General features: G+C 33.7%; 2 protein-coding genes across 4 annotated transcripts; both read right to left on the bottom strand.

Moving 5' to 3' along the window:
• Positions 1-5764: 5764 nt before the first annotated feature.
• Positions 5765-9341, bottom strand: LOC143583020 (uncharacterized). Its single transcript, XM_077065450.1, has 9 exons — positions 9271-9341; positions 9159-9192; positions 7890-8012; positions 6892-7543; positions 6590-6821; positions 6373-6508; positions 6202-6296; positions 5995-6118; positions 5765-5911 (listed from the first exon to the last, which is right to left on the bottom strand). Exons 1-9 carry the CDS (start codon positions 9339-9341, stop codon positions 5834-5836), a joined length of 1545 nt encoding a protein of 514 aa, XP_076921565.1. The 3' UTR covers positions 5765-5833.
• A 1605-nt stretch (positions 9342-10946) lies between these two features.
• Positions 10947-12740, bottom strand: LOC143583027 (ABSCISIC ACID-INSENSITIVE 5-like protein 5). 3 transcript variants are annotated; one of them, XR_013144082.1, is made up of 5 exons: positions 11781-12740; positions 11624-11695; positions 11504-11545; positions 11161-11323; positions 10947-11066 (listed from the first exon to the last, which is right to left on the bottom strand). XR_013144082.1 is itself a non-coding variant. In XM_077065455.1 (4 exons), exons 1-4 carry the CDS (start codon positions 12738-12740, stop codon positions 11258-11260), a joined length of 1140 nt encoding a protein of 379 aa, XP_076921570.1. In that variant the 3' UTR covers positions 10947-11257. The 3 variants fall into 3 exon arrangements, 2 of the variants coding, with proteins under 2 accessions (XP_076921570.1, XP_076921571.1); XM_077065455.1 differs by having other exon boundaries at positions 10947-11323; XM_077065456.1 differs by having other exon boundaries at positions 10947-11332; positions 11516-11545.
• Between the last annotated feature and the right edge of the window lie 408 nt (positions 12741-13148).

Here is a 13148-nt window from a genome sequence, read left to right as displayed (position 1 = left end):
CCGTGTAAAAATTCTAAAAATGGTTCATAAACATGTTTTGATCATACACATGGTAAGGAACCTGTTTTGATAGTTTTTTTGGCCATAAACACGGATTAAAGGGTTGAAACGGCGTTTTTACGGTTCAAAAGTTCGTTTTTGTGCACTAGCCGAAACCCTAAGTTAAGGGCTGTTATGTTGATGAAAATTTGCTTGGTTTGTGATATAGGACTTGTATCTAGCTTTCATAGAATCACAAGAACCTGAAAACTTGATAAAAAAGTCGGAAACGAGCCAAAGCCGCTAAGGTAATGTCGAAACACTCGCTTACGGGCTATTTAGGTTAAGGTTGTGATGTGCATATTATTAGACCTTGAAATTTTGCAGGGACATCAGGGACCATGTCAATGAGTCCCTGTTCAAATTTGGTAATTTTTCGACCATCCGAAAATATTTGGCGAATTTATTACCGAATTGGGACGTTTATTTGGGAAAAATAGCTAAAATAATTCAAAAATTATGAAATTTTTCTAGGAACTCATATTTGATGTATTTTGATCACATATGAATTTTGGGATAATTTGGAGAAGTTTAAAGGTGTTTTGCTTATTTGTGTTCGTGTGAATTTTTATAGCCGAATTTGGGCCGAAAAAAACATCACACGAGCTTTTTACATTCTGGAATTGATACAGGTTGATTTGAAACATGATTTGAGCATTCAGAAATTTTTGTGGAATTTTTGGAAATTGTTTGGGGTAAACGGACGATTTTCAGCGAAATATAGCTGATAAAATGAATTTTTATAAATTAATAAATCAGTAATTAATTCCAGAAATATTTTTATAAAAATCTACATATTTTAATTGATAAGTGGTTAAATTTTCATAATTTAATGATTAACGGTTAATTAATTATGCTAATTTGAATATTAAACAAATTCAGTTTTTTATAAAAACCGGCAAGTTCGAGACTAACGAACCTGCGGGGATATCAAAACACCAAGAGTGATCAAAAATCATATTTTTGGACTAATTAAGTGAAAATGAACTTTTCTATGAGAAACCTGGACAATCCGGGTGGATTGTGCGCGTTTCTTCTTAAATCAAACTGAATAAACGGAAACGGGCCCCGTGGCAAATCCGGGACCCCCAGTATGTGATCCTTCTTTATAACTTAATCATGTTATTAACCAATACATTTACCCAAGCTTATTTTCCCATAACTATTTTCTAAATGCGTAAACGAACAACTTGACCCAGCTGGGAAAACGGAAATCTGAGCCAAGTTTAGTTTTAAGTATTAGACATTAAACAACATCACAACCTAAGCCTATTGCCACTTTCTGGGCGTTCCAGCTACACCCAGATTAGTTACACAGAGCAGTTTAGTATTGAGATTATAATAATATTAAAATATTAATATTATTATAATATTGATTATAGGAACTACTGATAAGCGGACCGAACAAACTACGAGCTGATACAGTACTGATTATCTACTAAACAGTGAGTTTCATGACCCCACTTTTAAACTGTTTTACGAACTTTTGGGGTGAAAAGCATGTTTGATTACATATACATACCTGAAACATGTATTGATGTGAATTGTCTAAGTGCTAACACACGAAAGTCCCCACGATCACAGTGATTAACTTCGAGCCGGTGGCTTGTGAATAGTACTATTGGTTTGACAAACCCAAACGGAATCGGCCTGGTTGCCGTGTCACATAGCGCCGTTTGCACATGACCATATTTATACAAACAGGCTATGTAGTGTTAGACATAGCTACCCGGGGCATGTTGTGGGCGGAAAGGGGCCACAGTGGTTGATGGAGCGTGGGAAATGGATGCACGCAGCACATACAGTCAAGGCTTCACTGTAGCTTAGCATAATTACATCATTTACATACATACTTATTTCATCATTACAAATGTTAACTTGTGAATACTCATTACTGTTTTCTTGAAACTCGTGAAACTCACCAACTCTAGTAGTTGATCCGTTTTAAACTGCTTTTCAAGTGTACTTAAATCAGAATGATTTGGTGATCTGTTACTTGCCCATGGTGTGTGGTTGATGCTATGTGAATAGAGGCAAGGGTGTTAGTAGTAAGAACGTTTAGTTAACGAACTAGTTTTGTTTGTATCACCTAGACTGTAAAACAATGATAGAACAAAGAAATGTAATATATTGTAAATTAGTTTGTAATGTTTCTTTATAAACAATGTGTTGATACCAGAGGTGTCTGTTACATTCCCGTTTTACGCTTCCGCATTGTGCTAGTCGGGGGTGTGACAATATATATGCTAAAATTCAACCAAATATATCATCTTCAAATTTAACTTACATAAGCAAATAACAAACCACATAATCCAATCGAAAGAGTGTGAAGAACAGTTCGATTGACGGATGAATAATTAGTCGAATGATAAATTGAGCCAGAAAAAACGACCTATTGATTGAATTAATAGTCATATCTAATCTCTGAAATTAAAGAATGTTAGAATAGTAATCGATAGATGGGCCGGAATCGGAACAAAATAGACGAGTTAAAAAAGGAATTTGATACGTAGCGATATTCATTGAATAGGCTAAGGCAGGAGATACGATAATTGAATAAATTACTTAGTCAAACGGGTTATTCGGGTTTACTCGAAACCCATTAAAAGTACTCGGTACTCGACTTGTATTAGTTAGGGTTGTACTCTGGTTCGTTAGATTTGGGTTCGGGTTTCATGATTCGAGTTCGGGTCAATAGTTAGTCGGGTCAGGTTTCGGGTTGCGATTAAAAATGACAGTCCTATTAGTGACATACAAAGTTAATTCCTTGTCAGAGTGGAGCTAACATTGAAAATATAATTGAAAGTTACGGGTGCAATTGAGCATATTATTAGTTTGGATTATTAGAATTGAATTTTTTTTAAACAATTGGTGTTTAAAAACTTCCGCTAAGTACTAAGTTAAATATATAAAAGCTTGATGTGGTAGATGATAATTTACGAGTAGTCGAGTAAACCTCATATATTTACATCGTAAGTGAATATAATGAGTGTTGTATGGTTGTAATGCATCAAAATTTACAAATAAAACTCCTAAAAATTATATTGTTTACATCCAAACTATTAGATTCTTCCACCAGCATTCCCTAATTTTAATCCACATATAGGGTCGAGTTATTCTTTAAAGGGAGACAAAAATGAGAAGGATTTATAGCCAGACAAAAAAATCCTTCAAAAAAATTAAAAATAAATAAATAAAAAATCATAACTCAAAATTTAATAAAAAAACAAAAAGAGTAAAAACAAAAAAACATTTCCACCGTCTTTCTTGTTCTTAAAAAGTAAAAAAAAACCACAATGTTAAGGAAAAAGATCATTGTGTTTTGTGTTCATTTTCGTCATTGATTGTGCCTTTTTTCCTTGATATTGTGTCTTTTTTTCTTGATATTGTGTTATATTAGTCAACATTGTGTTATATTTTGTTCGGCATTGTGTTATATTTTGCGATTTATTGTGTCTTTTTTTAGTTATAATTGTGTCTGTATTGTGTATTTTCGTGTTTTTTTTTGAATGAGAATGACGAGGGAAACATTTTTGTTTTTAAAATTTTTTATTTATATTTTGAGTTATGATTTTTTTTATTAATTGTTTGAATTTTTTTAAAAAGTTTTTTATGTTGTCACAAATCCTTCTCATCATTCTTATTTTTGTCTCCCTTTATATTTTAACTTTTTCTTCCACATATAACTTCTTCCTAGAATTTGTCATATAAGCCTGTCAAGTTTCTCCCACACCTCTTCGGTTCATTCAGTTTTAATTAAAACGTACAATTATTTTCTAAACCGGAGCCTGCTGCACTAATTAAAACACCGAGGAAGTCAAAAACTGCTGCATCCCAAAAATTATAAAAGGTATTATAAGAGAGGAATATTATATCTTTACTTTAAGCGAGGAATATTTTATAGCATCTATAATGAAATCCACATGGATAAGGATTCATAATCATTTTATAAAAACATTTATCCACTCCCAACTACCTAAAAATATACAATAAAGGATGAATAGTTAAAATAAATATAAGGGTTTACTTTAGTTTTTCCTGTAATTTGAGATATATGGGTGTAGAGTCCAATATATAAGTGAAAATGAAGAAAAATCTTATATTTTCCTTATAATTCGGATATGAGAGAGGAAATGTGGACTCTATCTGATATGTGTCAACCACGTCCTAATTATATTTTCTCATGCAACAAAAATAGTTAATATAATTTAATTATGCAAGTATTTAAGTTATTATTTTAATTGTTTAATTTGGTTATTAGTAATGGGCTAGTTATTAGAATTAGTGGTCAGTTATGTTCTCACGTTTCCTTTTTGTAAGCCTTTAAATTAGAGGTGCACAAAAAAACGAGGTCCGGACCCGATCCTACCCTACCCGCGGGTATGGACCGGGTGTTGGGTTTCCCTCTGAAACTGGAACTGGACCCGGAACCAGTTCCACCAATACCGGTCAAAACCCGGCTGTACCCTACCCGAAACCCGAAAAAACCCGACGGAACCGGTCAAATACCCAACTATACCCTGAACCGGTTCCTACCCGGACCCGATTTTGACTTTTGTTGACTATACCCGGTTCCGGTTCCTAAGAATACCCGGTTTGTGCACCTCTACTTTAAATGGCATGAGACCTTGGTAGTAATTATGAATGAAGAAAATGATTTAGTCTGATATCTTTCTATACTTCTATCAAGTTCTCTTTTAATTTTTTAGATCATTTGATTAACGATTCGGTTCGTATCACTACCATAGCGTCTATAAGACTCTCTTTATTACCAACCCAACACATGGGTTGGTTGTCCAAAATGTAAAAAAATAATAATAATAATTCACTTAAATTGAGCAGTCCAGTCGCCCAAAGAAACAATCCAGATCGTGAGTATCTTTTAAGTATAGTGGTTGATACATGGCAAGTTAGCATTGGTTGATATATTAAATGATTTTCCTTTTTTCTTGTCAACCAATTAATTTTACATATAATTTGATTTTTGTTTAATAACTCATAATATTTAACATTTTATAAAATATTAAACAAAGGGATGCTCTTAATTGAAAAAATGGGATTTTTTTTTGTTATGATGGTCGTTTTGACTAAATGACCAAAACATTTTGGCATAACAGGAATGCTGACGGTCAGGTTCGACTGGGTTTTAATGAACATTTTAGACTAAATCTTTAAGCATTGTCTTGGGAAACAAAATCAAACCAGCCAGATTGGTTGGGTCAGCCAAACTGGTTAGTCTTCAAGGTCCATCCTGTATCGTATATTTAACAGCTAGAGAGAGATTAGTGTAATCCAACAGTTTTGATGAAGAAAAATGTGAACATGCATTTACTCTACATTTTTTGCTTGTTTGGCCACAAGTACTTGTCATTATACACCATTACCCAACTCAATAAATGTAACATAGGTACAAATTATTATAACATACCCAACCCATTAAATGGTATTGAATGGCATCCATTTAAACTCAAGGTAACCAACTCATCCTGTAGCATCGCTCTCGGCTGGGTGGCGTGGCACCCACGAAAATTGAAGAAAACTGCACACAAATTTTCTAAAAGAAGGTGACAGACTGAGCCCTTTTATTACCTCTACTTTCCACAACATTGAATTCCTACCATTTACTTTATATCTTTTCCCCAATATTATTTGCTGATAAAAGCCCAATGTAAACATTCAAAAAGTACTTTTTTCCCAAAAAAATTGCCATTCTTGACACCTCTATGTATACATTCATATAAGCAGGCATAACATGTAATCTTTAATAATACAACTCTACTATTATCAATCACAATCACAATATACACAGTGATGGATGGGTGAAGTATGCAGTGATAGCCTTCAATTTGCCATTTACAAAATTCTTCTCAACCTAAGACCATATGCACCAAAAATAATCATTATACCAATCTGCAAAACATTTATTAGTACTACAAATAAAAGCAAGCAAAGTACCTCAAGTGTCCATGGAGGATTGGCAGACAGAGACAGCTCAGCTAGTTGGTCCATGATAACATTTCTTGGAAGAAACATAACAATTCTTGGAGCTACTTCTTTAGCCACATTAAAGAGAAACCGCCTGCACCCAAATTGAAAATGAATAGATAAATAAATACCTAACGATGGTAGGATTAATATCATATGCAGGTTAAATAAGCAAACCCATCATGTGGCTTGAGCATCGTATTGATATCAAAGTTTCTTGCTTTAGCATACTCCGGTCCTCCCCAAGGCGGAGACAAGAATACGACATCCGCCTGAACATAATAAAACACTAAATAAGAATCATCTTCTAATTAAAATTTAAAAGAACACACTTAAAAACTTTTATACCTTTAACTTTTGTGCTAGAATAAAACTGTCGCCAGTTATAAACTCTATAAGATCGGTGACTCCATATATGGCTGCATTATGTTTTGCATACTCGATCTTCTTTGGATCAATATCTATAGCAATAATATGTGTGCTTCTGGAATAGATACAAATGTCAAATTTCTAGAATAGAGAAAAAATAAATAAACTTTTAAATTTTCTTTTAAGTTAAGCTTACTTTGGTGCAAAACGAATCGCATTTCCACCAACTCCAGTGAAACAATCAACAATAATGCCACTGCCACAACGAAAAGCATGATGATTTGCAATGCATTCGGGAGTTGCAGAAAACCAACCTTCTTCATCCATTTTTATACCATCGTCATATTTAGAGAAAAGGATGTATCTCTGACACCAATATTTGCTAATAACTGGAGAAATTTCTTCCATTAACATCTCGTATGCAAGCTCTGTAAAAAGTAAAAGTGTCGGTTATAAGAGATGAATAATACTCTGAGCAAGAATACACATATAACAAACCTTTACTGTTTGCTGCTGATCTCCGGCGTGCCCTCCTTTGTTTTACTTTCTTTTTTCTTGTAGATGAAGTAAGAACCGTTTCTATTGATTCATTTGGCACATAAACAGAATGCATATGTTCCATTCCTGGAGGTGGGTCCCATGTTGACTCTTGTGTTTTATGATTGTAATAGTAGTTTCTTTCATAAAATTCATCCCAATATGTCATCCAACCTCCAAATTCTTCATTGCTTCCGTTGTGGATCGGGTCACAATTATCAGGTAAGAGAGAATTTAATTCAACGCTAGTGTTATTGTAAATCTGGTCAACTTCAGATATCTGATTAGCAACCAAAGGATCTTCTAATATCCAATCTCTAAATTCTTCGTTGCTTCTGTTGTGAATCGGGTCACAATTATCAGGTAAGAGAGAATGTAATTCAACATCAGTGTTATTGTAAATCTGGTCAACTTCAGACATTTGATTAGCAACCAAAGGATCTTCTAATCTCTCTTCTAAACATCCATTGTTTGAATTATCCTCATTGTCATTAATTTGTATATCATCAACTGCATCGACAGAATCAGAAACTTCATATCTCGTTCCTTCATAGGTATGCAAAACTTTTGTGTGTGCATCCTTTCTCTTTCCTTTGATTTTTCCTTTTCGTTTCTGGAAAACCAATATGAATATCATTGCATAGGAAAAACAAACAATAATTAGTGTTCACAAAGAAAGAATACTGATATACAATATGATTCCCTTTCTACAGATGCTATAACTACCCATTTTATTAAAAGTTAGTAATTAGCACCATCATTTAAAATCAAAATCTAATTAATCTTTTCACCTTTCTGGTTTCAATATGGTTATGAATGCCTCCCAGTTAAGAATAAGTGATTGCAATGTCTCCTAGAAAGTTCAACAAGGGAACACATCATTCTAAAAATGAATGAATTGAATGATGGAGATACAAACAAAATAAATAAGAAACCGAAAAAAAAAGGCTATAATTTACCTCCTTGCTTGTGCAGAAAGAAAGAGGAAGTCCAAGTTCATTCATCTGCTTAGATAATTCAGTATCAACATGTGAAGAACTACTTTCTGAAACACACGAATTGTCATTATCCTTCACAGTTTTCTGCATCACAAAATTGTATTTTTAAGTTATGGATTTCAAATTAGTTTTTCAATCACAACTTAATAATATCTATAAATATGTATCAGCATAAAACTTTGATGGCTAACTAAGTATGATAATAAGTTCAAGAATCATTGTTTAGGAGAAGTTCATAGAAAATAAAAAATGTAAATTGGCATGATTGGTAATCAGTCCAAACAAAGGTACTAAGGACCAAATTGAACATAAATCAACTATTTAGCAAGAAGAAAACAATTTATGACATATGATAAAAGAACAAAGTTTGATTGAAGATATGACAAGACGTTTTACGAAAGATTCTTTTGAGTTTTTGATAGTAAGCGTTGAGTGTCTAACAAATTATGCACCATGGTTTCAGGATTTGACTTCATGGTAGTGCAACTGATATAGTATAATATGCTACAAGAATATAGATAAGAAGCCATGACATGTAACATGATAACATTGCCCCATGACTAAGAAACTTTAATAAGTTTAACACATGATTCTCAACCAATCATGTGATAAGATTGAACGGATCCAACTTCTAGAACTTTAACTCGCTTTGGCTTTTACAAGACATTTTGATCTTGCAGTTTTAGTAGAAGCATTTAGGATCGTGTCTGTGACAAACATTGGTGTTATGAACTTCATAGTCCACTAGAAATCAATAATGCATGTTTAGGTTTGAGTGCATGCCTGGCTTTTCTAGGGAACCCTCGTGACATATGTGTGTGTGTGTACAATATTAATATTCTCATATTTTCAAGACTTTTGTATGAAACTTGATTGATGGCCATGTTATTCATAAAGTATCAAGAAGGTAGTTTGCTACTTGCTATTCAATTCACTTTGAGCTTAACAATTTCACTATTCCTTTGTGATTGTGTTCCTAAATATACATTATAGCATTATAATATCATTGCAGATACCAAATCATTCCACACTCATGATCACAAGGATTGACGCAAAATTATAGTGTTAAATGGAGTCTAGTGGTGATTAATAATAACTAATAAAGAATCATCATTAGTACTAGTTATAATCTGAGTAATCAACTGAAAGTTTGCTACTTAATCATTGTCCCTAGTAATAATGAAATTTGACCTAAAAGAACAAAGTTGATTGAAGTAAAGAAAATCTTACCGAGGTGTAGGGCATTCCGGTATAAAGATCGACCCTGTAACAAGACAAACAACAATTAAAATATATATATTATTCACATCCATTACATTATTAAATTGTAAAAGCAAACAACCAGAAGTGGACTTGAGTGAGCTTAAAAAGAGATCCGAGGGCTTTGATTGCAGGAGACTCTTCACCTTCCATAACTTGGACGATGAATTGAAAGCCGTCGTTAAAACCCTACTCACCTGAATTGAGACCTTGGCCTGTATGTAAAAGTGTAAAACTATTCCGTTTCAATTACAACTTCAATTTTTTTTTCATGGGAAAATCCCCAAAATAGCCCATTGCCTAATCTTAATATTTCTAAAAGTGGTACTCTCTAACTCATTTTTTACCATGTATTGTCAAAGACGTGTTGAATTTCCTAACACATGGATAAAGACGCGTTAGATTTCCTAATACATGGTCAAAGAAGAGTTAGAGAGGGCCATTTTTAGAAATATTAAGTTTAGAAGACAAAGTTGGAATCTCATTTTGTAGATGGATTATTTTAGGGATTTTCCCTTTTTTTTTTATTTTCTAAATGTATACATATATTGCATCAAGATTTTAAATTTTTAATTAACACCATGTTAAACTTAAATCTCTCTCTTTTCACAAAAGAAAGAAGAGAATATTACATATATTTTACCCGTGTACAATAATTATTTATAGCATATACACCCATGGTATGGTATACACAAACATTATCAGTGTTTAAGATAAAAAAACAATTATTATAAACAAGTCAAAAATGATTGACGATCAAGATTTGTTTGTTTAGATGAGCTGATGATTAATTGGATATAGATTATGGGATGTTATTTTGTTGATCAATTTCATGGATATATATAATCTTTTACGTAATGTAAGTCATGATTGTATTAGATCTTTTACATATTTTAATATGCTTTAGTTTTTACCGTATTGTTCTAAGAAACTTGTTGGGCTTTCCCAACTCATGCAAGATAGTTTGGGTTGGGCCGACTTCATCAACAAATTGGTTGGTGATTAACTGATTATGAGAAGTTCTTAATACGTTAATCGTTTAGGTGTTTGCCTACATAATTGAAAATATCAATTCATATCTTGAACAGCTATGGTTTTAAAAAGAAATTGGATCTAACCCGTTAAAACAGCGCATCCACCTTCAACGTTTGATTCATTATTGTAATCAATCGCGACCCAAAATATTTCGTGACTTAAAAACAAATTCCAAGCTTGAGGTTTTTCATAAAAGAAAATTAGGTAAGGTCTATAGATTAAAAACATTTACACTTAACAGTGTTAAAAATCAAAATTTAATTTACTTGCATATCCAAGATATATATCATCCAAGGTGATAAAATACACTATCTAAAGCCCCTTAATGGAGTTAGTTAACCGAGTCCATGAGCCATCTCATGCTGAACGTACTGCTGCTTTGCGAAAAGAGTTTGGTCAAGTGTTTGTGACTATTGCCAAATTCCTTTGATAACCAATACGACTCGCTAGTTCAGGTTCTAGAGGGTCCCAAACATATTTAAAAAAAAAACTGGTCCCGTGAAAAAGTGTTGCAAGATATGACAAACTATTTCGAAATGGTCAAGATCAGCAGTTGGTGTATTGGAAGATATCAAGACGAACACTTTCTGTTTGCGGCGAACAAAAATAAGGGGATAATGTTTATGGTGCATGTTTAATCTTAAATTGTCAGCAATGTTTTTATAAAAGCTTGCTGTTAAAAAGAAAAAAAAAAGAGTATATTACAGAAAGATAGAAACATATTATCTATAGTCTTCCTACCTACTTTTAGCATCCAAAAACAAGAAACATTTTATTTACAGAGCAATCTATCATCCTAAAGAACAAATAACTTACACACCCTCATTGTTCTATAGCAACTTGTACCTACTGCACGGCCTAACCTTATACTTTCTCTCTGTCATGTATCTCCAGGTCCCGAAGGAGTATGTATATAAATAACCTCACCTATAACTTGCATAAACATGTATGCATGAACCCATCATTCCTAATACATATTCACATACGCTAACAGACTATCGCATCCACATGCGAACACTACATCTATACCACCTTCACCATGGACCTGAAATCGTCCTTTTCAGACGGTTTCGTTTTGTTCCAGGTTGCATATTCATCATCTCCATAACCTGCCATTAATTAAAAAAATGGTCAAAATTTCAATAAATAAAGCTTTGAACTTTCAACCAAGAAAATAAAGGGCATTCATAAAACACCAAAAAACATGTTAATTTCAATCAAAATAATAATAATGGATATTCATAAAGAGTTAAAAACCAACAATTTTGCATATTAGTTACTATTTTCTGTACCTGATTCTTCTGCATCTTCAACATCTCTTCCTGCAAGATTAAACATAAGTCAATCCAGAATCTTTATTTATAAAAATTAATCATATAATCAGAAAACAATTATTTCACCTGCTTTCGTTTCAGTTCTTGATTCTTCCGTTTCAATTCCGACACTTCAGCTTCCAATTCCATAGTATACGCCTACATTATAACCAAGGAACTTCAACCATGAATACAACACTTTAATCAGCTAAAAAAATCATTAAAACTAATTAATAATATTAACCTGCTTCCGAGCACGCGATCTAGCAGCCGACTCTCGGTTCTTAATCATCCGCCTCTGCCTCCTCTCGACAACTTTCTCAATCGACCCATTTTTCCTCCCCCTAAACACCCCATTAAAAACATAAGGCACAGGCGACACAGACGACGCGTCACCACCATTACTCTTGGCTAACCCATCCGATGAAACCACCGGTGACCCTGCAGCCACCGTGACACCCCCGGTCCCACCCAACCCACCCATTAACCCCATCCCACCTTGTAAACCACCACCACCACCAGGAACCAAGTTACTGATCACAGACTGATTATTAGTCGGTATCACCATTGGAGGACCACCATATGGCAAATTAGTCTGCTTTGGATACAACGGTGGCGGTTGACTTTGCGCTGACTGGAATGAAATCTGACCGTTATTATTATTATTATTACCACCAAACCCGGGCTGGTTATGGTTATGATTATGATTATGGTTATTCATGAACAACTCATTATCATTCAGTTTATTAACCAACTGTGTTTCTTCTCTAACAACACCGGCTTTGACCAAAAACTCCTCAAGTGTCATTTCCCCTAAAGTCTGCTGCCTTTGGGGCAAATCCGGTTGACCAAAACCGCTATTATACTCCTTTGATAAATCTTTCCAAACTTCATCAACTGTCTTTTGGCTCAATGTTCTAGGCAGAGTTAATGATCCTTGTCTTTGTAAATTGCTGGTGGCGCCTTGAACACCGCCTGCAGCGGTGGTGGCAGTGTTGTTTCCCATTGTTTGCATTTCCTCAGCATTCCAAATGTTCTTTAACAACTCGTCCATGTTCATCGACCCGAAGTCTTTGCCTATACTCCCCATGGTGTTTTGCAGCTCGTCGAAAGTCAACGAGTAGATTGATCCTTGTCGAGTCAACGGGAAGTTAGGTGGCCGACCATTACCGGGTGGCTGGTTTCCGAAATTCTTGTAGTTCATAATTGATTATTATTATCAAATTCAATTTCCTAATATACAAACAAAATTAAATTATTATATGTTCCCATTGCTATAAGTTATCACACACTTCAAAATCATCTAAACTTCATAACCAAAATTCAAAATTGGCTTAAAACCGAATATGGTACAATTCATATCTACGGAAGATCAAATTGCAGACATCTTTACAAAAGCGCTACCAGCATATAGATTTTTACGCAACAAGCTACACGTCGTTTCCCGGCCTTAGCTTGTAAGGGAGTATTAGACACAATGTAACTAATAAATATTATAGATAGCATTATGTAAATATTGGTTAAGTATATAACCATCTATCTTGTTAAACCTTAATTACTAATTACTATTATCAATTTACACATACTTAAAAGTTTAACTAAAATTGAAATT

The sequence above is a fragment of the Bidens hawaiensis genome, unplaced genomic scaffold, assembly GCF_021521415.1.
Source record: "Bidens hawaiensis isolate Kalapana, Puna unplaced genomic scaffold, B.hawaiensis_p1.1 tig00032103_1, whole genome shotgun sequence".
NCBI classification, from domain to species: domain Eukaryota; kingdom Viridiplantae; phylum Streptophyta; class Magnoliopsida; order Asterales; family Asteraceae; genus Bidens; species Bidens hawaiensis.
Note: the sequence above shows the minus strand (reverse complement) of the source record. Positions and strands in the feature narration are given on the sequence as shown.